We start from the raw sequence: 24,043 nt of genomic DNA on the forward strand, positions 1-24,043 counted from the left end.
TAAAGTAAAAGGTTATACTACTACTTATTACCCCTCTGATAAGGCAAGTCCTTCAGAGGAGCAGTCAGATCTATCATGTAGTCTGACAGACCTTACAGTCAATATAGTAAACCTGCTTCACCAAAGATAAGATCTAGAAGATAAAGGTGAAAGAAGTTGATTCCCTTAATGACCTTATGAGAGGTTTACCTTATATAGTGGTAGACCTCCTGTGTCTATTGGCAAGGGTAACACTATTTATTTAAAACTTACTTATATATTATTTTTACCTATTAAAGTAAAAAATACTACTTTAAAAGCAAAAAAGAAGTTATTTTTAGTAAAATATAAAATTTATATTTATATTATCTTCTTAATTTTTTTATTATATAAATACTTTAATAAGCTAAAGTACTTAATATTAAAAAGCTAAAGCTTATATAATAAATAAAAAAGTATATATAAAATAATAATATTTTATTTTTTATAGTATTTATTAAAGTTAATTAATTTATAGCTATTATAACTATTAAAAATTAAAAGGTAATAAGAACTTTTTATATAAGATTTTATATACTAATTAAAATACTTTAATTAATTTAAGCTAATATTATTTATTATTAATTTATTTTTACTTAAATAAATATATTATATAGCTAAAAATTAGTTATTAATATACTAAAAGAAAAAGTAATATTTACTTTTTATAATAATATATAAAAGTATTACTTAGCTATTTATATATACACCTTAAATAACAAAAACCTATTTCTAATTACTAAGCTACTTTATATAAAGTCTTTTCTTATAGTTAGACGTTATAATAACCTTTATATATAATAATATTTTTATTAAGAACCTAATTTTATTAAAATTATAAATATTATTATTAAGTATTTTATATTTTATAATTATATTTTATATAAGTATAAATTAGCTTTATATAATTATAACATCTTTAGCTAAGGCCCTTTAATAATTAATTTAATATTAAAATTATATTTTTAATTAAAGGATATATTATATAAAGTTTTTTGTTTATTAAGGTCTTATATATATCTTATTATAAGCGTTTAGGAGTTAATTAGCTATTTCTTATATATCTTCTTATTATAAAAAGAACCCTTAATTAATTAGGTTAATAACTTATTTAAGAATTACTTTTTCTTTAGTTATAGTTATCTTTATTAAATTTAGTCGTCTTTCAGGTTATATAACACGTCTAACACATTGATATTAAAGTATAGTTTAAGGGACCTTAAAGGTTAAGGCTGCTTTTTATATAGACATTTTTAGGCCTTTTTTGATAGCCTAGATAGCAAGGATGATATGACTTTTAATTGAAGAGGATAGCATGTTTATACGTAGAGGAAAGTTAGTGTAAAGGTCAAAGAGGTAGAAAGTTGGAAAAGTGGCCCGCTCGCTCTGTTGGCCCGCTCGCTATGCGAGTACGTTACTTAATCGACATGATGTGATTCTAAAAACATATCGACCAATTTACTGCCAAAACAGGCATGTTGCATCCGCGAGCAGATAGTAAACTTGTATGTCTGTCTCAATAGTTGTAAGCAAGCGTAGTTGCCATCGGGCAATAGGCTTTCAAGTCGAGCATTCGTGGCACTAGTAGACCCCACAGGCCAATGAACGTCAACCAAGCTAAACGCCCCCAAAGCTGACCACATCAACATCTTACTCATCCTTGTGCCTTAGTCTTTGTCAACGTGGTAAAATCTCGTGTTGAAAGACAAGGTGGCACTTTGCACCGCAAGTTATCTCGACATGAATCTTATGAGATTCATGTCGAGATGCAAGACTGTTTGGCTAAAAGCGGCAAGATGTGCGATGGGGTGGTTGGATTTTCTCAAAACATAAAAGGTCCATAGACCGTTTGGGCTTTTCTTACGTTCCTGACGACATATTTACAAATACTGATGGTACGATACAGCATTAATCGTGTTTGCCTAAACAATGCCATTTATATGAACAAAGTGTAACTGTTCTCCTTGTCCGTGAGCGAGAGTTACGCAAGTCTTGGCGAAGTTGATCCCCCCGCCCGTTTGCTACGATTTCTTGCAGGCATTTCGACCTTCCTTGTTGGGTTAACCTCGACAGACCCTTGTCGACAAGATGAATTCTCCGCCCTCAAGGAAGGATCACTCCTCCACAAGAATCGAGTCAGCCGCAGCTGGCCTGCTTTATCCTTTGCATCTTAGCCGCAGCTTCTCATTGTACAGATTCCGCAGCCAGTCTGTGTCTTCCGAAAATATATCCGACGCCGAAGATAGTCGAGCATGATGCTGCTGCGTCGCGCCACCTCTATCGGCGTGACCGCACTGCTCCAGCTGGCCGTAGCTCAGCGTCTCTGCTACTATCCCAATGGCGAGCAGAGCACCGATGTGCCATGCAAGGCCTCGGCGCCTGTGAGCATGTGTTGCATCTCCGCAGACGCATGCCTGTCGGACGGTCTCTGCCGCCTTGACGATATGGCTCGAGATGTCGGCGTCAGCTATGCCTATGGCACTTGTACCGATCCCAGCTGGACAAGCGGCATCTGCCCTCAGCAGTATCTACATTGTAAGCCGACCTTTACAACCTTCCTTGGTCTACAAGACTCGAACGACTGACTGGAGAAAAGCCCTAGACGGTCGCGATTCTTCGACGACCTTGCCCATCGCCAAACGCGCGCCTGGAACAACCACACCTGTGGCATCAACAGCGACTGCTTCGGGTTCTTCCGGTGCCGGCAGCGGACTTAGTACCGGCGCTAAAGCTGGCGTTGGTATCGGTGTGGCGTTTGGGGTCATCGCGCTTGCGGTGGCTGGGTATTTTCAACGACGGGCGAGGCTGAAGAAAAGGGCTTTAAGTTCTGGTACTGCAGGGGACGAAAAACACGTTGGTGACCAGAGGACGGGCGGGGACCATGGCTATGAGATGGATGACACGAGCAAGGGGCACAAAGAACAGACTACACCTGTCATATGTGAGGGTGGGACGTGTAGTAAGTTGCGGATAGTTGGCGCTTGACGAAGTATAGGGGACGCGAGTTTGTTATGCACGCAACTAAGACACGTAGTACTATATGTGACGTGGTGTCAGGCGGTGAGATAACTATAGCCATTCTCTTGCATTCAACCTTTGGAACGCCCCTCGTTTTGCATGCAGGTGTAAGAAGTTCAAGTCCAGTTCATCGATGGCCAGACGATGGCCCCCAGTGTAGCCAAACTTTGTGATTATCTAGGCTTCGGCTGGAGGTTAGATAGGGACGGATGGTGATGATACAGTTTCAAAGCACTACACACTTGTGGCCAGAGGCCGTTGTCGCTTATCGCCCTATCCATCCCGTGATGGCGGTCCATGACCCAGCCATGCTATACCAACCTCAAGCCAACCACGAGCGTCATAAAAGTCACATTCCGAATCACGAAATTCGAGTGCAAGCCTGTGATGCTGGTAAGAGCTTCGGAGGCAGAAGAGCCACACGGAAAGAACCCGACGAAGAATACTCCGGTACGTCGAACGAGTGCTCGTGCATTGAAACAATGTTGGGCGAGGCGAACCAAACACCCGCAATTACCCATGTACTTAACCAAGGCCAGATAATGTCGCGGGCTGGAATGAACGGGGGCGGCAAGCCGAATCACGATCACGATCGTAGCGGAAACCCACTGGGCGACGCGTCTTGGAAAAGGTAACAATGACGTCGCCAGGCTTGGAAAGGGCAGACGCTAAGCGAGCACTTCAGCAAGTTTGCAAGGCAAGGGAGACCTCGGCGCAGACTGGCGTCAAACGTCCGACCCAGAAGCCTGTCAGCGGGCGGCCTGTGCCGTGTCGGGCTGGGCAGATTGAGGAGATCACGCTGTGCCTGACGGGGTCAGTTACGAAGATTTTCATCCGAGTCTGGGGAGGGAGGCGGGCGTGGAGGCGAGAGAGGGAGCATGGGCCAGATAATATGGGACGTCTTCACCTTTCGAGGATGGTGGTTTCCAGGGCGAAGACGACAGGGAGGAACGAGGCCGACGAGAATCGGAGACAACGGGCCAGAGGCCTGGACTTGGCTGGAAGTAAGATTGCCTGATTAAGGGGGAACACAAAAGACGGGAGAGAAGAAAGCATAATGCCCAATGGGAACCGGCCATTGGTGAAAGCGGGTGTCGCCGAAGTTATCCGACACTCATTGTGTGCTGTACTATGTAAGACTGGAAGTGTTGGAAGAAGCAAGGGTTCGACGCTCCGTCACCGTGGTGAGGCGCAGGCGCCTGCATCTCACCGGGGCACCTGCGAATGCCCACAGCAGAATGGGGACAACCAGGGTAGGGATACATGGGATGGGAAAGAGCCGAAATGAGCAGATCGGTTTCTTGATTTTACGACCTTGGCCGGGCTTTTTTTGAGGGGATCCATTGCGGTGCATATGCGTGAGGGAATCGAGTCAATGTGATGGAATACCTACACAGTAAAGAGTACCACAAGAGTGGGACAGACTTGGAGGCAGAGCGAGCATTGCAACGCACCTGAGGAGAGACAGAGAAGAAAGAGTTGCGAATTGCATGAGTTTAGCTCGATGCGAGGCAGCTGCACTAGCCTGGTTGCACTCGACGTTAGCTGGGTTGCTGGGGGCAGCTGGATGACTTGCAGACTCAGGGACGCGAGGTCATTGGCGATGGGAGGGGGCCGTTGCGATGAGATGTGATGTAAACAAAGCGGATGCCCGATGCGCGACTAGAGCTGCGGGTGATTGATGTTTGCGCATTTGCGGCGTCTGTTTGATCGCCCATGCTCGTTGTGTGCGACCAGCAAAAGTCGAGACGGCTCTTTGTGGTTGTGACTCCGACAATCATGAGGTGCATGAACCTGTATGCCGGATTGCCTTGTATGGAGGAAAAGAACGCAATGCGCCCGTCATCATCATTCAGCCGGTTCCTGCCCTGCACCTATGTGGGCAAAAGCCCAGCCTCCGAACATAAACGGAAGATAACTTGAGGTGCTCGCTTGATTGACGGGGTGCAACTGCGCTAGCCTGCTTAGCTAAGACGGGCCAATGAGCGAGCCGGCTGGCTGAGCTGACAGCAGTGGCTCTGGTCGCTAAAACAACGGAACATGCTTCCCAACGACAGCTCACTGCTGTACACTACCTAGTGTCGCGGTACGTACCTGTTTCTCAGCTTCTCAGTGAAGGTGAAAGGGCAGGAAGGCTGGCCAATGGCGGGGTAGCTCTTTCCTGAAACCCACTACCAGAGCAGCCCTGGCACCGTCTGGCTCCTGAGGACGACCGGGGAGCACGACAGCGTGTGCAGGCACTGAGCAGGGATGGGGGCGGGTGGACAGGGACAGACAGGGATGGATTGGGACAAGAACAGGGGTTTGGGACGTTGCCGTGGAGACGACCCCACCACGCGAGCCTGAAGAGGGAAAACACCAACCTCGACCAGCCCGTCACATTCCCGCCCGCCCACTTTGCACCTCACATTTGCAACTCTGCGCGCTCCTCACCTTGCATTGCGACCTCCGGCAAGCGGCGATTCATCAACTGCATCTTCGTCACCGTCTTTCTCTTCCCTCACCTTTCTCTCTCTCCCTCTTTCTCCTCCCCCCTCCTTTCCCACCTTCAACTCCGCCCATTACATCGTCAACAGGTCCTAATCCGCAGTCTCAGACAAATCTCTTCCGGCTTCACAGATCCAAAGAGACTGCAGATTCCCAGCCCCCCCCTTCTCTGTTCTTGCCGGACGATGCACCACTCGCCGCATATCTATCGGTGACCATTCGCTATCTATTTTGGTCGCTGTCGTACAGAGGAAAAGAGACCCGTATTCGCCCGTCGAGAGGGAAAGTAAACAACTCGACCCGGTCGCCCCGTCGCTATCGCAGCTCCCGCACCGCTTCCCCGCTACCGTGAATAGCATCAGCGATCACAACCAGCCTTTGCGCTGCACCCACTCTTTTCAATCACCCCCACGACGTTAATCGGAACCGACTACCTATACCCGACACAGCCCGCCTCTTTCTTTCTCTCGCCCCTTGTTTTGATTGCCGTTCCATCAACATAATTCGCCATGGACACCAGTTACCTGTCTCAGCAGGTCAACACCATTATTGGCCAGCTGCACGGACTATTTGACGAGATTGGCGTCCCTAATCATGATCGCGAGAAGCGCGAGGAAGACGTAAGCCTCCCTTGAGTCTTTGCTGTGCGCTGACCGTGCTGACGCTTCATGGTACAGCTCTTCGAGGCCCTTTCCAAGGCGCTCATCGACCAGGTCCGTCTAGTGACAAGCGAAAAGGAGGAGATGATTGAGGAAGCCGAGCGAATGATCACTACTATCCAACAAATGGAGGCATCACTCGACGACAACCGCGCGCGCCGCGACCGGAACGACGACCTCCAGATCACATACCCCCTAACGCGCTGTTTGCAAACACTCAAGGAGAAGCACAAGCAGATTGCCCGGTTGCACAAGGAGCGCTTCGAACAGGTCAAGAGTGAGTCGCCCTGGAAAGCATAAGCAACCGGTAGACTTCCCACTAACCACTGCTTCAGAACTCGTCGAAGCACTCGAATCATATTCGTCGCACCTTGAAGCCACCTTCGTCCAGATCCCCCTGCCGCCAACCGGCCCGAACCAGTCTATTCCGCCCAACTTTGACCTGTCGCCGTCGTACGTGGACAAGCTCGACCATGAGTTTACGAGAGTCTATGAAGAGTACACCCGTCGCGTCGCAACGGTTAAGGCCCTTTGCGAGCACATCATCCAGCTCTGGGCCGAACTGGGCACCCCTCAAGCCCAGACCGACGGCGCCATCGTCAAGTACTACCGCGAGTCCCCCGAACAGTTGGGTCTGCACCAGGAGGACCTCGAACGTCTCAAGGCAAAGCGCGACAAGCTGTCGGACGAGAAGAAGAACCGCGAGAAGCGTCTGAAGGACCTGCGGGTGGCAGTCGAGGCCCTCTGGGAAAAGCTCGAGGTCGACATGGGCGAGAGGAAGGCGTTCCTCAACAGCAACCGAGGCTGCGGCGTAAGACAGATCAACGAGTTTGAGGACGAGCTGAACCGCTTGAACGAGCTCAAGCGACAGAACCTGCACCTGTTCGTCGAGGACGCGCGCTACAAACTACAGGAGTTGTGGGATGCGCTGTATCTCTCAGAGGACGAGATGCTCGAGTTTACACCCGCATTTTCTGATGTTTACAGCGACGCGCTTTTGGAAGCTCACGAGCGCGAGATCCAGAGACTAGAAACCCTCAAAGAACAGCGCGCCCCGACACTCGAGCTCATTGACAGGCACAAGAGCCTCACTCATGAGCGCGACGAGCTCGCGGCTTCCAGCCAGGATGCCTCCCGCCTCATGATGCGAGGACAAAAGGGCGAGAAGCGCGACCCCGGCAAGCTTCTCAGAGAAGAGAAGATGCGCAAGCGCATTGCCAAGGAGCTTCCCAAGATCACCGTCGATCTGCGAAAGGTCCTTGAGCGCTTCGAGGACGAATTCGGACGGCCTTTCCTTGTCCACGGCGAGCGGTACCTGGATGTCATCGAAGCTGAAGACAGACCAGCGCCTGGCCCGCGATCCAAGACTCCTGGTATCGGGGCGGCCCCGGCCTCCATGACCAGACCCAAGGGACACGCCAGAGCTAACAGCACTACCGGCATCGCGAGACCTCCCACGCGCAATGGTGCTAGGACGCCGGCTCCAGCGCCCACGATCAAGCGCGCCGCCACCACCGTAAACAGCGCAGCTCAAGCCAGACCCCTTTCCGCTCATGCGAAATCCCAGGAAATCCTCCGACCGGGTTCTTCCATGGGCACCGTCAGGGAGAGGGCACAAACTCTCAATAGGCCGCCGGGCAGCCCATCGAGGATCCCGGCGCGCCCTCCGCTGACGAACATCAAGTACGGCAACAACTCGCCCGAGAGGCAGGACCGACCCGCATCGAGAATCGATGCGTACGCAACGATCCGGGGTGGGGCTCCTATGCGCGCCCCTCCGCCGAAGATGCGGGATCTGAACACGGTAGAGCTTGGGGCCCCCGCAAACCTGTACAAGATGGCAGGACTGAGTGGGAGCATCGTGCGCCAGGTCGAGCTGGAAGATCCTTACGACGAGGACTGCCAGCAGTCGGGTCTGATGAGGGCCAACTCGACCCTGTCGCACACGTCGCACGCCTCTCATGCGTCGTACGCCTCTCAAAGCTCCCATCACTCTGGTGGATCTTCCCAGCACGATTACCACTCTTCGACCCTGCGCCAGTACCCCCCCTCCTCATACCCCCAAGCACCACCACCCCGACAAATTTCCAACTCATCCAACGGGTCCAGCAACGTGACTGGCTCGGAGAACTGGGAAACGTACGACGACGCCAGCGAGCCGGAGCAAGATGCTACAGACACATACTATGCCAAGGTGCGGGCCGCCCGCTGCAATCGTTTCGAGCCGGAAGCAGGGCAGCGGCCGCCGGCCAACGACCCCAAGAGACAACGCCCTTTCCCGATGACGGCACCTGCTGGACACGTGTACAGCGACGGCGAGGGCAACCGCATCATCTCGGGTAGCGAGTGGACAGACGAAGACGGATACTAAAAGAAGGGCCTGGCTCCTTTCCATGTCTTGTTCTGTGCCAGTCAGTCCTGAATCTTGTCCAACTTGATGATAATGTCGGATGATTACGCCTCACGTCTGAACGATGCCGTCGCTCATGACAATTAATTGTCTCTGTTTTTTTCGGGGATTCTCGTTGAGAATCTTGGTGTCTGCGGACGCTCTTCGCATCTTCGCTTCCTTCTTCGTGTCGTTACTATTTGGCTGATTGTTTGAGGGGTGGGAGCGGAGGAATTTGGTTGTGTTTTGGAAGATCTTCTCTCCGTACATATCGGATTGGCGTGGGCCACCAGGCCTTGGGTCTTGCGGTCAACTGCCAGCAGGCTCCCCGATCAACAGCCGGGACGGCTGTTGTTTCTGTCGGACATACCCCCCCATCTGGGTAAAATTTCCTTGGTAATCAAAGCAAAGGGAGGGTTGGCATTGGCGTCTGGTTCTTCATGGCGTCCGGACGGCCGCCCCGAACTCGGGTTCGGAGTGGACTCCTCTTTCTGTTCGCTTTGTCAGTTTTTGCTGTCTTGTTCTGCGTGTCTAGCCATCAAGGATAAATAGGTGTTTCTTAGTGTAGAAAGAACAAACTACGAGATGATGGGTACATCACTCATTCACATACCTTTGTGGTCCATGTTGACGATGGTGTATATGAATTTGCGAGCTTCCGATGATTCCGGTGGTTTGTGAGAGTTGGTCGAGGTTCAGTGTGTGGAAGAGTGTGTGTAAGACAAGACGGCGGAAAGCTCGGCAGACGAATGACGGGAGCTAAGACACGCAAGACGGACAAGACATGCGGATCAGCTGTCAGGAAGTCAAACGCGGGCGAGGAGAGAGCCTAGGGATAAACCCGCGCGCCCGGTGTTTATTAGGGAGCGCGGCGGCCGAGACCTCTAGCCAGGGCCTCACAGAACCTAGATCCGCTATTATGACGCCAGTGATGTCGAGATCTTCGGTGATGTTCCTTGATGGGTGGCCCGGTGGTGTTTCCCCCTTGGCGGCTCTCAGTGCCTGAGTTGCCCGATTTGCGTCATTTCTCCAAGCGCTACGACATCTCTAGGTACTGCTGTGTCTCGGCTCCCCCTGCATGTCCAGACAGAAGGTTATGAGGGGAGAAGCGTGCAGCATGTTAGGTAATTCTTACCGGTACCCAGTAACCTGTACCAAGTAGTTGGCGTGTTCAGGGGCGGCCCTCGCTGAAATGAGCAGTGTCTCAGCCTTACAGGTGCCAGTTGGAGGAATTCTCTCCCCCCCGAGAGCCCGGATTGCCAAAAGACACTGGTGCTGAAGGGGAAGGGAAGAGTTGCAAGTCACCGGGCCACCGGTTCGTTCCATCTTTGTCAGTTTGTTCCGCGCCTCTGCCTCAAGTCCATCCCATCCATCCATCCAACCATCCAAAATCATCCTGCGTATCTTCTCCGCAGGAGGCTGGAGCTCAGCCGCCGGGATGCCAACGTGATCCATTCCCACTTTCTGCCTGCCGCCCTGCCGAATACGACATCCCGGACCTCTCTCTTTTCTCCTTTTTCCCAACACCAACCGCCCGTACATTCGTTATTCTTTGAATCCCACGACATCAATCCGTACGAGCCGTTATATGCTATCGACATACGCAGACCGAGCACAGTGCCCATGACGAAGCTCCCATAATGAACGAAGCATCGCCAACCCATTGATTGATTCACCACCCGGCCGCCCCTTTGCTGCAACGAGCGCCCTCCGATGCTACCTCCTCCCACGACGACATCCCGCGGCCGCCCATCGCCATGACAATGAACACCCACCATCACCACCATAACCACCATCCCGCCCCGGCCGGCGGCAGCGGTGCTTCCGATGCAGCCGCTGCCCTCAAGGGCGCAAACCTCGCCTTCAACAAGACGAAGCCGAAGCCCATCCCGCCCCCGAAACCCACCGCCGGCCGCCGCCGCGGAGCAAGCCTCATCGCCACGTCCACGGCCTCGAACTACGACCGGAGCACGAGCACGAGTCCGGTGCAGCGCCAACACACAGGGACGAGCCTCGCCACGACGCCGGGCGACAGGGACCGCTTCGGCCGCGACGGGACGGCGGACATGCGGGACCGGCTGTCCAACTTCATTGCCTCGAGCCCCGCCGCGACGTCGGCGTCGCACCTGACGCCGCACACCAGGCTCGACCCCAAGAGCCCGAGTTACATCGCCGCGACCCTGGCCGCGTCGCGAAGCGCGTCGCCGAGCCCACAGCCACACGCGAGCCCTGGCTCCCTGACGCCCGCGCAGCTGAACCAGCTGCACCAGATGCAGAATGCCAGGTTCAGCAGCGGCAAGAGAGGCAGGCGTGGGAGCGGGGGGTCGTCGAGCGTAGTCAGCAGTCTCGATTTGCCGGACACGAGCTCGATACCCGCGACGGGGCATCTGATCACCATGTTTGAGGGGGGAGGCGAGGACGTCGACCCCGTCAAGCGGAGCGGTGGGGAGGTCGCGAGGCCCAAGGTGCGGCCGCTGACGCCGGAGAGGGAGCTTAGTCCGTCGAGGGCAAAGGCGGCAAGGATGGGGATCGTGGAGGAGGAGGAGGGGCCTGGCGTGCAGAAGCCTGTAGTGCCGAAGCCGAAGCCCAGGGTGAAGCCGCGGCCCGTAACGCCTACTTTGGTTGCTGAGAAGGAGTCTACGGAGGAGGTTACGCCGCAGCAGAAGAAACCCGTGCCGAAGCCCGTCAAGCCGCTGCTGTCGCCGGCCAGGGTCACTCACAAGCGGTCCGAGTCCGAGCAGCTACCGCCAGCCAGGAAGACACAGCCTACCATCACAATGTCACCGATACCTTTGGAGGCGCCAGGGGTTCAGCCTAAGTCGCAGCTCACGCGGGTTCCCATTACACAGACCACGAGACCAGAGTCAAAGGCGCCCCCGGCCACCCCCGAGCCGAGGAGGTCGCGGCCCAAGGCTCAGCAAGCCGCTCCCAGCTCACCGCCCGTGGTCAAGCGCGTAGAGACGGAGGTCGTCTCCCCCAAGCCGACGAGACCGGCGTCCAAGGCCAAGCCGCGGCCTCCGACGCCTCCCCAGCCGCGGGGCAATGGTGGGAAATCAAGGGAGCCTGACGCGCCGCCCTTGGCCAAACCTCGAAGCATGGCATCAGTTTACGGTCATGGTCCACTCCAGGAGCCTCGGCGTCGCCCTGAATCCGAGGCTCGGCCTTCTACTGCCGATACGAGCTCTTCCAACGACACATTTGTATCGGCCGAGTCGGGTCAGACAGCCGTACCCGATCACAGCCTAGCACGGGCATCTCCCCATCCAGCGCACTCCGCCCAGAGCACCCCAGGGCGCTCCTCGGCGAACAGCTCGCCAAGCCGCACAACCCCGCGACGCACGCCCGCCTCCTCCAATGCGAACCTGCCCCTGAACGCCCTCTCCAACGCAATCATGGCCGGGTCCCTCGCCGCGGCCCGCCTGACGCCCTCCAACACGGGCAACTCGACGCTGTCCCCGCCCCCGCTGCCAAACCGCACCAAGTCCCCGCGCATGCGGCAGACGCTCCGCCAGCCGCCGTCCAAATCGGACGACGAGGACGAGATCCGCAAGAAGAAACACCAGCGCGCCAGCAACAAGCACTCGCACCGCGAGGGCGCGCGCCGCCGCTGGCGCGACGAAATCACCCTCCGTGAGCGCCGTCGCTACGAAGCCGTGTGGGCGAGCAACCGAGGCGTGTTGCTGACGCCCCCGTTGCAAGCGTCCGGGACCCCCGCGCTGCCGCCCGACGCCGCCGCCGATTGCGTGGCCAACGTCGTGGCGCGGGAGATTTGGCGCCGCTCGCGGCTGCCGGCGGAGGAGCTCGCCGAGGTGTGGGATGTCGTCGACCGCGGGCGCAGGGGGATGCTCAGCAAGGCGGAGTTCGTGGTGGGCATGTGGCTCATCGATCAGAGGCTCAGGGGACGGAAGATCCCGGCCAAGGTGAGCGCGAGTGTGTGGAACAGCGCGCAGGGTGTCAACGTGCCGCCGCCCAAGGCGAAGAAGTGAGGAGACAGGGGAGAGGAGGATGACGGCATAGCATAGCATCTGCGTTTCCTTTGCGCGCTTGCATTGATACCCCCTTGATGTAGAATTTTGCGTCCTGATGAATACATATTCTTTTTGGTTCGCGTCACACGGGGGCCTTGGTCACTCGCTCTCTGCACATTCCTGAGATGTTTCCCATCGTGGAGCTGAGATCCCGGCATCCACGTTGCGGGTGTTCATCCCGAGTCGCGGACGGGCACACATCAGCGGTATCCCTGGTTCATGCGGATGATATCAACTACACAGAACCCGGCGCGGCGAGGCCCTCGCCCGCCGCGCCAACGGCCTGCATTTTGGGGTGTGTAGGCCACTCCCCGAAAAATCGACACCGGAATGGGTGACCCGGTGTTGTATCTGGGGAAGGACGCCGGAATAGTGAAGGGCTGTGACGACGGATATGTCGAAAAAAAGTGTCAAAAGTGTCAAACATGTCAAAAACATGTAGACATGGCGCGCCCTGTCAATGACTTGGGGCGTGACATGCGTCGGTCTCCACCATGTTTAACGCGCCGCGCGACGTTCGTCCCTCGGATCGGAGGAGTCGGACATGGCGGATTTCTACATAGAGCGCTGTGTGAATGCGACGGCTTCGGCTCCGAGCTGTCATTGCCTAGTCGAATCAGGCCTTTGGACAAGATCGATTCGGGCGACGGAGGCGGCGCATACATTGGTCGCCGCCCTGTGCGTCCCGCCGCGGGAGCTGTGTGAATGACTCGATGGTGTGGATCACTGAGGGAAATTTGAGTCCCCGGAGGTTTTTGATGATGAGGTTTGGTGGATTATGGGGCGACGGAGGAGATAGGGGTGCTTTGACTCTCAAATACTCTCGTTGACGATAGCCTGTTGCTCGCTGAGTCTGTACACATATAAGAGCCTTGGGTATAATTCTTTCCTCGAGGCCAGACAACACGGAAGAGAAGAACATCAACCAAAGAAGAGTCTTTCGTCTCTGAACGGCTCACCGGACCGTCGACTCACGGCTTCAAACTCGTCACGACTACAACGCCAACGACACGCACAGCCCTGAGAACGGTGAACAAAGCCCAAGATGGCCGTCTCAACACCCAAACAGGGACTCTCCATCCGCCCCGCCACGCCCGCCGACGTCCCCGTCCTCCTGCCGCTCATCCGCTCCGCGTACCGCGGCGAATTCTCCCGCAAGGGGTGGACGACGGAGGCGGACCTCCTCGCGGACCAGCGCATCGACGAAGCCGGGCTCCTCGCCAAGATCACGGAGCCCGAGGGCGTGGTCCTCCTCGTCGTGGACCCGTCCGCCCCGGCCACGGCGCTGTCGTGCTGCGAGGTCGCGCGCAGCAAAAAGGACCCCGCGGTGGCGTACTTTGGCCTCTTCGCCGTGGACCCGGAGAGGCAGGCCGGCGGGGTGGGCAGGGCCGTGCTGGCGCACGCCGAGGCCTTTGCGGCGGCGCGGTGGGGGGTTGTGCGGATGGAGATGTGCGTCATCTGGACGCGAGCGGAGCTGATTGCGTGGTACCAGCGGAGGGGTACGGCAAGACGGGGGAGAGGAGGGAGTTTCCCTACAAGGAGCTCGTCGACGGCAAGGCGCTGAGGGACGATTTGTGGTTCGAGGTCCTGGAGAAGGAGTTGTAAAGAGGGGTGTTTGGGCGGTGATGCGGCCGATGGGGTGGTACATTGTGTATCGGAGGTTGGGGTTTATGGGAGGAGGCGGATGAACTGATGGAGGCGGAGTTTGGGACGAGAAGGGCCTGGTTTCGGGTTTCGTTGGGTTGAAGTGCAAGACACCAACGCAGCTGCGAGCGAGTTTTTGGTCCTTGAAGGGTTTGTTCTCGTTGGAAAGAGACTAGAGCGTAGACGTGCCATTTCCACATCAAGACTTATGAAGCTTGTTTGCAATTCATAGCTCTCTCCCGGGAACCAGAACGGCTCAGCGGAACAGTCACACTGCTTCGGAAAGAGGCACCGACCACCCGCTGCGAGCCTGCTCGACTCCTGGAGTCGTGACCTTGGAACCCCTTGCCCCAGCTGTTGTCATGACCCGAAACCACCGGGTTTGCCGCCCTCGGAATCCTGTCTAGCTGTGCCTACATCACCGACACGCTCATCACGCCCACGCCAAAGCAGGGCCCCCGCATGATCCCCGCGTTCATGCCGATAGACACCCTCCCGCCTGACAGCATATCCGATATACCGCCCAACGCGATCCGGTCCAGGTCTGCGTCCTGCGCGATGTACATATCCGACCCCGAGCGCGGGGTTAAAGAACCCCGGCCCGTAATCGCAGCTAATGCTACCGTAGCCAGTGCTGAGGAGATCGGTGTCCATGGGGGAGGAGCAAAGGCGAGGAGAGGACGAGGGCGTTGAGACCCGAGCCGCAGGGATGGATTTGGCGTCGATGCGGCGGAGATTGCCGCCGTAGCTGATGGCTTTGAGTCTCATGTTCGTCGTGGGTATGGCCAGAAGAGTTAGATGAGGTAGAAAGCTGGGCGGAAACGGGGACTAGAGTTCCATACAGCAACAAACTTTGACTGGCAATGTTCTGCTGTTACAGTTGCTGCAAGTATAGACCAAATCGTGGATCAGTACGTTTATTACATGTCTAGCTTAGCACTTGCTGCGAGCCAAACGTGCTTGACACGCCACATCTTACCAATCCAGAGCATTGACGCGCAGTTCAACCTAACATATGCATGAAGCATCGCACTCTGCCTTGCAAACTCTGGATTGCAATTGTAAAAAGAAAACCATGAAAGTCGCCGTTCCATCATCTTCCCCCCCTCAGATATGTTGGCTGATCTGGGCACAGCCGCTGGTCCATGATGCTGAAGCCCGCAGTCCCTAATCCTTCCTAGCACGAAGAAATGAGTCAAGAACATGGCCAAGATATTTCGGCGCTAATTGCCTAGCATTTCTCCCTGTCATCTGTGTTTATTCAGACTGCAGATTGAGTTGGCTCCGATGTTGCGCGCTAACTCGACTGCGGTGTGGCAATAGCTTCCGCTCCTGGCTTTCGACCATAAACCAAGTGGCTGAACATGTTAGCGAAAACAAAGTGTCACTTAGTGCCTGACAGCCGGTACGCGGCACTTACAAGTTGAAATACGGCAGCGACTTTGGTTCCCCAAGCGTCTTGCGCAAGGTCGCCACTAGAGTCATGACCTCCTCAAAGGTCCAGCCCAATATCTCGCCAATGGGTTTGACTGCCCACCCATCAAGGGACTGGTCAACATACAAGCCTGCCAAAAGACCAACCTTTTTGAGCTTAGAGTCCTTGGGCCAACCGCCGATAGGAACCTTCCACTTCTTGTGCACAACGTCAACGAAGCCCGCGTTTCTCATACACGTCTCCATCAGAATCGGATTACGGCCGTCGTCTTGCGCGATGCGAAATGTTCGACCAGTAACATCACCAGCTTCCCAAAAGAGAGGAGCCCATTTTCGAAAGATGTGATTCGTATCGCTCGCTATAGCCGGGTTCTCAGAGCGAGTGAGGATGTCAATCTCCATATTTTCAAGCCACCCACCGGGTTTCAGATGAACAAAGGCTTGATCATAGAGTCTCTGCCAGTCATTGATGCCCCCATAAAGGCATCTAGCATGAATCAAGTCAAAGTAATTCTTCTTGAAGGTCCAGTCTAACTGGGCATCGTCAATCTGGAAGCTGCAATTTGGAGGAACCCAGCCCGGTTGCACGGCAGAGATATCCGTTCCAAATACCTCGGCATTAGGAAATTCGTCAGCCACGTCGCTATAAGGGGCAAGTCAGTGAGATAGTCGTGGCTATAGTGCCGTTTATTGGTTACTCACATAGCCCAAATGCCAGTGCCTGTGCCAATATCGAGTACTTTCTACGTCAAATCAGTAACTAGGGCTGAGAGCACAATAAAGACAAGTACGGTTTTGCTGACCAAGGGACCTTGAAGGTTTTCAATGGGTGCAGCGAATAGCTTATTTTCCATAAGCATCAAAGTGTACTGATGCCTGCCCAGCAGTTAGAAGTACCAGATGTCTTGTTTCGCGAGATACTGACGTCAAATCGAAGCCTTCGAGATGCTTTTCATCGTTAGGCTCCCTAGTATTGAACATAACAGTCAACAAAAGCCTGCGGGAAGCTTGGTGGAAAAGTTCGAAAGGCTGATGTGTTTTACCAGTAATCTGTCGTGTGGGATGTCTGGAAAGTCCTGCCATGAATGGTTCGGTACTCGCGAATGCTGGAGCTTAGCGATGCAGTTGAGTCGCGCATGCTGCAAAGTGTTTCCTCATTAGCAATACTCTTGAAGGATGAGATGAGCGAAGATTCACTCACCTTGATGCATCAGTCTGCGCATCATCATTGTCGAGGTCACCCACGACATCGGGATCCCGAACAACTGTCAACAAGATTGAATGCGATCGCCACAGAGATAACAGACTTACAAATGGTATTATGGGACCTTCTGAAGACATTTCTACAAACGTTGGTGGACAGCCGTTGTGTTAATCCGTTTAATATATTAATAAAGTATTTTGTTGTGTCAAAATTCTGAACCACCCAACTAGGTGACGGCAGCTTTTAGTCCGATGCAAGACAAAAGCCCTGTAAAGCTAGGAGTGGAGGAAGAGGCAAAGGGGAGAAAACGAGAAGACAGCAGTTAAATATGCACTCGAGCTGAATATGACAGAGACACTGCAGGAAGGGGAGCAGCTAAAAGGCTTTTAGCGACTGCAGAGCCAAGCCTACAGGCCAGGGTCTAGTACCGCTATGTATTCCCGCGATGCCAGGTAGTAGTTATTCCTCTCTTTCTTCTTTAACCTAACTATATCAGTCCACAGTGGTCGACTCTTGTTCAATGTTGTTTACCAGAGAGGTAACTCCTCGTACATCCAGCCGCAAACCGTCATGACATTAGAGTATAGAGTTGAGTAAACTCTCGCCATTATTTTCAACAGCGAATTCGCTTCGTCCTAGTAGACCGTGATGGCAGATTGTTTGTATGCATTTGGATGGAGTGGAAGCAACTTTATGCCAAAGATGCTTCAGACAATGTCCCGTTCGTATTCCCATCGATATTTTGGGGAGAAACAGCAGTGGCAGATCTTCAGACGCAAGAACAGGGGCCCGGTATGCGTTGTACGAATCAAAGGGCGGCTTATGCGAGATTATTGCATGTGAGGTGCATCTCTATTCGCCGAGTGCATGTAGGACCTTGGGGGCGTCGTATTTCAAACAGCCAAGCATGCGCGATTTAGCAACAGCTGTTCATCACTTATTTTCGGTTTGAGCTTTTCAGACTCTTCTTTCCTTCACTCTGTAGAATCTTTAATATGAAAACATGGTGTCACAATGTGAAGGGGCCTCTGTATGGAACATGAATTCCCAGTAAGCGCCTACAGAGACCTACTGAAGTATGCTGATATCGAACTGTACTGTCAATCAACCACATTATGGATCCATATCAGAACGCGAAAGTTGGAGGACCAGGCCAAGATGTGTTAACAATCGATTCCGGCATTGCACAACTGAGCAACGTAACACCCTTGCATGCTGATCGATGCGTTCGCGCCTACACGTAACACATGTTCGGGGCCGCATAGCCCGGTTGGCGTCATTTCGCAAGTATCGCAATCGATTGCTCGTCAAGTATGTAAAGAAAAACTATAAAATTTAAATGGATACTGGCAAGTCTTAGTTCTGGATCTTTAATGCGACCAATACCAGCCGAAAAAAACCAAGCAATTACCCACTTGCGCAGACCGTTGGCTTGTCTTACTTTCCGTCGGCCCGTTCCTCGGAAAACCCATGCCAGCATCGACGGGTGAATACAGCACAGTGTCTGGCTCTTTATGGGAGAACATGCCCTAAGCTGAGACACTGAAATATCTAGGTATAGGTTTAGATTAGGATCAAGGTGATTACTGACAGTCAACCGCGTCAACGTCAGTAGTCAGTGTATGAGCAAACTGTGACCGTTGCAGGCCTAACCAAACTTGAGGCCACACAGTCTATGGCAGGCTGAATAACTTGATGATGTTTCAGGGTTTTCCGAGTTCACCATGGCCCTACCAGCAATATGAGTTCAATTGTTGAGCGGGGGATCTATGTGGGCTCTCGTGGGTTTTCCCCGATGCGTGGGTATGACTCGGCTCCGACCTGCCTTTTTAGGCGAAAATCCAAAAATCATGAATACGCCAACCTTCTCATCTCCACCATTTTCAAACCAAGTCAAGGAAATGTCGATGATCCATTGACGATTGTCGATTTGTGATGATTAACCTAATATATATGGACAAGGTTATGAAATGTATTTAACGCCCTCTATGAGTCGAGCTTTTTTCCCAATAAGTTCCCTTTTATTTATAACATTGGGGATATTTACCAAATACGTTGCACAAGCTTTGCTCTACTCGTCCAACACAATCCAGTATCATGGCTTCTAAAGACTTCAAAGTCATCATTGCCGGCGGAGGTATTGCTGGCCTGATGCTAGCCAACCTTCTTGAAAAATTCGGCATTGACTACGTCATCCTCGAGGCATATCACGAAATGGCTCCTCAAGTTGGCGCAAGTATCGGCATTCTTCCGAACGGCTCCCGTGTTCTTGACCAATTGGGACTTTATGACGAGATCAGAAAGCTTATTGACAGCCCTCCTTTCACAACGTCCCTTTGCGATTCCAAGGGCATTGCAATCAGTCAATACCATGGTATCGGTGACCAGATGAGGGGACGGTAAGCATGAACTTGGGGATAGAGACAGGAGACAAACTAACACGTACAGCAGACACGGTTATGATGTTATTTTCGTGGATCGGCAAATGATCCTTGACGTGCTGTGGAGAAACCTTAAGAGCAAAGACAGAATTCTCGTCAGCAAAAAGGTCACGCGAGTGTCACTTGAGTCGTCTGGAGTCAGAGTGGAAACGAATGACGGGGAATCGTACTCGGGAGACATCTTGGTAGGGGCAGACGGCATTCACAGCAAGGTGCGAAGCGAGATGTGGCGACTTGCGGACAAACTTGAGCCTGGCTATATTCCTGCCTCAGAACATACAGGTATGCGCACAATGTTTGAACTCTACGAAGTCCCCAGACTTACGCCTCAATCAGAGTGCCTTCCGACGGTCTACAAATGCATTTTCGGTATCTCCTTGGTAGAGAACTGGCAGGCCAGAACCACTCAAACCAATTTTGGCAAGCAATTCTCCTACCTAGTAATCTCCGGCCCAAAGAGTCGAGTTTACTGGTTTCTCTTCGTCAACATGGGCAAGACGCACTATGGCCCGGATCTCCCACGCTTCACTAAAGAAGATGAAGCAGTTCTGGTCAAGGAGCATCAGAACGACAGGATCACCGGCGGTTTTACTTTTCGGGACCTGTACTCTGCCAAAATATCCTCTGTTCTTACCCCACTTCCAGAATATGTTTTTGAAAAGTGGCACTTCAACCGTATCATAACGATCGGGGATGCGGCACACAAAGTACATGCCTTTCCAAAATATTTCGGCAAACCTACTATTGGTTCCATTCACTGACGAATGCTAGCTTGAACCGATATCTGGTCAAGGAGGCAATAGCGCCATCGAAACCGCCGCGGTCTTGGTAAACAACTTGGCAACCATGCTGAAAGCCTGTCCATCCGGCATCACGACCAACCAAATTCATGACCTCTTTTGCGAAACGCAGAAACAACGGAAACCGCGAGTTTGGGACCTTGTAAGGGCTTCTCACAGCGAGCAACGATTTGCCGCAATGGAGAGCCCATGGCTGGAGTTTGTTGGGCGATACATTGTCCCAAAAATGTCGATTGACGAGAAACAGGATCCTTGGAGCACTAACATTGAGGACGGACACAAAGTAGACCTTCTGGACGTGCCCAAACGAGTATACACTACGCCCTTCCTCGATGAGCTCGTCAGCCGACCTCTTAACCCATTGACTCTGCCCAAGCTTATTGTAGGAGTCGCTTTATGTGGCATTCTTTACCTAGCCCAGAAGGTCTTGGTTTTATTACCAGAGGCACCTGCAGGAACCAATGACTTTCTGGGTTACGCCTTGAAAAAGGAATTCACTGGCTTGTCTCAAGTCGACTCCATTCTATCGCTCCTGGTCTGGGCATTTTCTGAACAAGTCTCCGGCTCTGACCTCAACAAGAGACTTCAGTGCCTCTACTTCTTGATGAATTTGATCCCAGTGATCTACATCTGGACAGTTGAAGGCTATCGAAACGGCAACCAGCTGACGCTCGTGTCGTGGGCTTCGCTATACGCGGTCTATCAGCTCGTTGGAATCGGAAAAGTCGCACCCGTATACTACCTCATCAGCTTGTACACTACTGATAGGAAAGTCTACACTCGTCCCACTGGCCGGCCGATTCCATCCTCAGTCGCGAGGGTTTTACCAGCAGCTCTCTGTTTTGGATACGTCGTTCCGACCATTCTTATGTTCACTCAGTACGGAGACAACATGGCACAACAGAACGCTATAGCCTTCTGGCAGCCTTCTCCCGTCTATGTCTCTATACTGACCTGGGTCTTCTCCGGTATTCTCCGGTATGTGTCGCCCACCACAAAGTCTTTGGACTGGGAAATATTCGATCAAAAGGATCTTGGTTCCTTGCGAATCGGTTACGCCCTTTGCTTTTTCACCACTGCAGTCCTACACATCTGCGTTTTTGTATACGCACACCTCAGCCCTTCGGTATCGTTTGTCAAGGCGTTCTTCGATCTTCCGACTGTTGCGTCAATGAGCTTGGGACACGACATCAGCGGGTTTTGGAAGTATGACATGCTTTTGTGTTTCGGTGCGGTTGCGACCTGGTGCCTATACAGCGTGTATGAGCTGCGGCGGCTTGGATACGTAACAACGCGGACAGCGGTCGGGGCTGCGATGGCCACTTCGCTGGGAAACATTGTCATTGGACCGGGCGCGACTTACGCTGCCTTATGGGCTTGGAGGGAAGATATCATCGCAGGATTAGTAAAGGAGTAATCGTTAATCGAGGGCAGTGCGGGATCATGTAGGTATGTCATAGCCACAGCGTTCGTGTCAGCACACCCACGCTTTTCAGTATCAACGAAAGCTAATTAATCAGCCAGATTTTCGACCTTGGCCAAATTTCTATATCAGATACGAGGAGGTTTCCCTGTGCGATGCATGGAGAAGCAGAAGCAACAAGTTAAGCTCAGGTCCGATGATAAAAGCGTCGTTTGGGCTAAGCATCAAATTATGCTTGTTTGGGAAGGTAGCAGTTGGGGTAAACTGATCAACGATCGCAATCCCAGAAGTATTTCCGGTGATGGGTCCATGGCCTTTGCCAACAGGGATTACGGCATTGGCAACCAGGAATGGATGATTTTGTCAACCAATGGGAACTTGGGCTAAATGAACATGGGAGCAATACGAGGAAAGTGGATACAACTGAGTTATCCGGATTGCGTCCAGCCAAGATATCAGCCTGGAGAAATCAAAGATAAAAGCCGGCAACGTTGTGTCGTCTCATTAACGATAATTGTTGGGAATTCAACACCAAGTGCAACCACTGTCAAATATGAAGAGTTTAGTCCTTGGAATGGCCTCATTGGGCCTCGTCAGCGCCTTGCCCCATGCCGAGCAGCTCGCCCCCATCCGCCGCGGATGTCAGGTCTCTAACGATGGTGTCATCTCTGATACTGCCTTCCAGCTGTCTGACAAGACTATCCGTCGCCAGAACTACCCCAGCAACTTCACTGTAGATGTCAACTTCCACATCGCCAGCACTGAGGCCCAATCGGATCTTGTCACTGACGAGATTGTTGACGCCCAGTGGAAAGTCTTGCACGACACCTACGCGAAGTACAACATCAACCTGCGGCTTAACTCGACCGAGCGCGTTGTTGACAACCTTACGGGATCGGCTTTCCTCATCAACGAGGGAAACGGCTGGGAATATCACGAGGAGGAGTACAATGCCTACCTCAAGGCTACCCGCAAGGGTGGATATGACGCCATGAACCTGTACTTCTACAGCAGCTACTCACCCGGCGCGACGGGTCGTTGCCAGTTCCCCACGGTCATTACGGACCCTGACAGCTTGACCTTCTACTTGGACTCCTGCCAGATCAGCGCTATGACCATGCCAGGCTTCACCGTCGACCAGGGCGGCTTTGAGGAATGGAACCAGGGTCATATCGCTGTCCACGAGGCCGGCCATTGGTTCGGTCTCAACCACACTTTCGCTGGCGGCTGCTCTGACAACCCGGGTGACTTTGTTGCGGATACACCTGCCCAGAGGTGGGAGGTATATGGCTGTCCTACCGACTCGGATACCTGCCCGGATCTTGCTGGCCTGGATCCCGTTCACAACTTTATGGGCTACACGGCAGATGCTTGGTGAGTCTTTTTTCCGATTGTTCTTGTTAGCCTCAAGACTTTTCAATCGGTTGAAGGCTTCACACTGACTTTGAATGATAGCACAAGCGAGTTCACACCTGGACAGAAAGAGCGCATGTTCTCAACCTTCTTCGGATGGCGGAGGAAATAGAGCATCAACAAAGACCAAGAATATGTGGCATGTCTATATCAGATCTGATAAACTAATTGCCCACTCATCCAATATTATTACATAACAAAAAGAGTTGATACAACAACTGTATTTGTGTCTTAAAGATAAGCCTGATATCAAGCGCCGTACTAGATATAACGACTGTATGATGGTGATCGAAGATTTGTTAGTGACACTGTACGAGTAGCACGTTATAATACTTTGGGGGTTGTTGGGAATGAATCTGACTTGTTTCGCAAAGCGATAGTTGTATGAGACTACTTCATAACTCTTGAATGCACCTGGAATTCGAGTCTGGAAAACTCAGTAAGGGCTCATCTGGCGGCAGTCTCCTTCCAAACAACGGCCTTCTCCTCGCTATACTTGACTGATGAAGCCTTAGCAAAGTGTATTTAGTTGAGATATGGTCAGGTAGTTGACTTTTCATTGGCCTCAATGTACGCTTCAAGCTTTGCCATCATGACAAACAATTGTGAGGGGACTCTTCTCTTTTTGGATCTGTTGGTTCTGTTCGCCCGGCTGGCCCGTTGGCCCTGTTGGTTGCAGGGAAGCCGGGGGACCATCGATCTAACCCTGTTTCGAAGACATGTTTTCGCAAATTACGTGTAATACCAAATACCTGAACAAAACTCTGCTTACTCCTCTTACACGGCGTAACTGGGGTTTTGCCTGTTCTTAACGCTGTGTAGCTTCTTGGTGTGAATAAACTACTGGTCTGGTGTTAATATACAAATATGAATAGTCCATCAGCTGCTTGGACACGAGTCACTCCATTGAGCGGTGTACCAATCGCTCAGCCTCCAAATCGTTGATGCTATGTCACGTAACCACTCCGCTGCTGGATGTTCTCTCCATCCATAGCACAAACGAGAACAGCAAGACTTGAACAAATCGGTTGAGATTGGCAGAGTGCCGCGAGACGAGAAGACGGCCTCAAATTTGTTTCCCTGCG

General features: G+C 52.3%; 9 protein-coding genes across 9 annotated transcripts; 7 read left to right on the forward strand and 2 right to left on the reverse strand.

Moving 5' to 3' along the window:
- Positions 1-2,273: 2,273 nt before the first annotated feature.
- ColSpa_06984 (uncharacterized protein) lies at positions 2,274-2,603 on the forward strand (the record flags this gene model as incomplete). Its single annotated transcript, XM_049273196.1, has 1 exon — positions 2,274-2,603. One exon carries the CDS (start codon positions 2,274-2,276, stop codon positions 2,601-2,603), a length of 330 nt encoding a protein of 109 aa, XP_049129153.1.
- Positions 2,604-6,032: 3,429 nt separating this feature from the next.
- On the forward strand, positions 6,033-8,553 carry ColSpa_06985 (anaphase spindle elongation protein 1; the record flags this gene model as incomplete). The annotated part of the gene is made up of 3 exons (XM_049273197.1): positions 6,033-6,143; positions 6,201-6,459; positions 6,518-8,553. 3 exons carry the CDS (start codon positions 6,033-6,035, stop codon positions 8,551-8,553), a joined length of 2,406 nt encoding a protein of 801 aa, XP_049129154.1.
- Positions 8,554-10,328: 1,775 nt separating this feature from the next.
- Positions 10,329-12,557, forward strand: ColSpa_06986 (increased rDNA silencing protein 4; the record flags this gene model as incomplete). Its single annotated transcript, XM_049273198.1, has 1 exon — positions 10,329-12,557. The coding sequence occupies one exon, from the start codon at positions 10,329-10,331 to the stop codon at positions 12,555-12,557; it is 2,229 nt and encodes a 742-aa protein (XP_049129155.1).
- A 1,087-nt stretch (positions 12,558-13,644) lies between these two features.
- On the forward strand, positions 13,645-14,204 carry ColSpa_06987 (uncharacterized protein; the record flags this gene model as incomplete). The annotated part of the gene is made up of 2 exons (XM_049273199.1): positions 13,645-14,048; positions 14,069-14,204. 2 exons carry the CDS (start codon positions 13,645-13,647, stop codon positions 14,202-14,204), a joined length of 540 nt encoding a protein of 179 aa, XP_049129156.1.
- Positions 14,205-14,656: 452 nt separating this feature from the next.
- On the reverse strand, positions 14,657-15,011 carry ColSpa_06988 (uncharacterized protein; the record flags this gene model as incomplete). Its single annotated transcript, XM_049273200.1, is given in 2 exon segments — positions 14,657-14,794; positions 14,808-15,011. The coding sequence occupies 2 exon segments, from the start codon at positions 15,009-15,011 to the stop codon at positions 14,657-14,659; spliced, it is 342 nt and encodes a 113-aa protein (XP_049129157.1).
- A 648-nt stretch (positions 15,012-15,659) lies between these two features.
- ColSpa_06989 (secondary metabolism regulator LAE1) lies at positions 15,660-16,079 on the reverse strand (the record flags this gene model as incomplete). The annotated part of the gene is made up of 1 exon (XM_049273201.1): positions 15,660-16,079. One exon carries the CDS (start codon positions 16,077-16,079, stop codon positions 15,660-15,662), a length of 420 nt encoding a protein of 139 aa, XP_049129158.1.
- Positions 16,080-18,978: 2,899 nt separating this feature from the next.
- On the forward strand, positions 18,979-20,083 carry ColSpa_06990 (FAD-dependent monooxygenase andE; the record flags this gene model as incomplete). The annotated part of the gene is made up of 2 exons (XM_049273202.1): positions 18,979-19,280; positions 19,333-20,083. 2 exons carry the CDS (start codon positions 18,979-18,981, stop codon positions 20,081-20,083), a joined length of 1,053 nt encoding a protein of 350 aa, XP_049129159.1.
- Positions 20,084-20,348: 265 nt separating this feature from the next.
- Positions 20,349-21,539, forward strand: ColSpa_06991 (citreoviridin biosynthesis protein D; the record flags this gene model as incomplete). The annotated part of the gene is made up of 1 exon (XM_049273203.1): positions 20,349-21,539. One exon carries the CDS (start codon positions 20,349-20,351, stop codon positions 21,537-21,539), a length of 1,191 nt encoding a protein of 396 aa, XP_049129160.1.
- A 580-nt stretch (positions 21,540-22,119) lies between these two features.
- Positions 22,120-22,923, forward strand: ColSpa_06992 (extracellular metalloprotease; the record flags this gene model as incomplete). The annotated part of the gene is made up of 1 exon (XM_049273204.1): positions 22,120-22,923. One exon carries the CDS (start codon positions 22,120-22,122, stop codon positions 22,921-22,923), a length of 804 nt encoding a protein of 267 aa, XP_049129161.1.
- Positions 22,924-24,043: the final 1,120 nt, after the last annotated feature.

This window comes from Colletotrichum spaethianum, assembly GCF_022836535.1.
Source record: "Colletotrichum spaethianum MAFF 239500 DNA, contig17, whole genome shotgun sequence".
In the NCBI taxonomy this organism is placed as follows: domain Eukaryota; kingdom Fungi; phylum Ascomycota; class Sordariomycetes; order Glomerellales; family Glomerellaceae; genus Colletotrichum; species Colletotrichum spaethianum.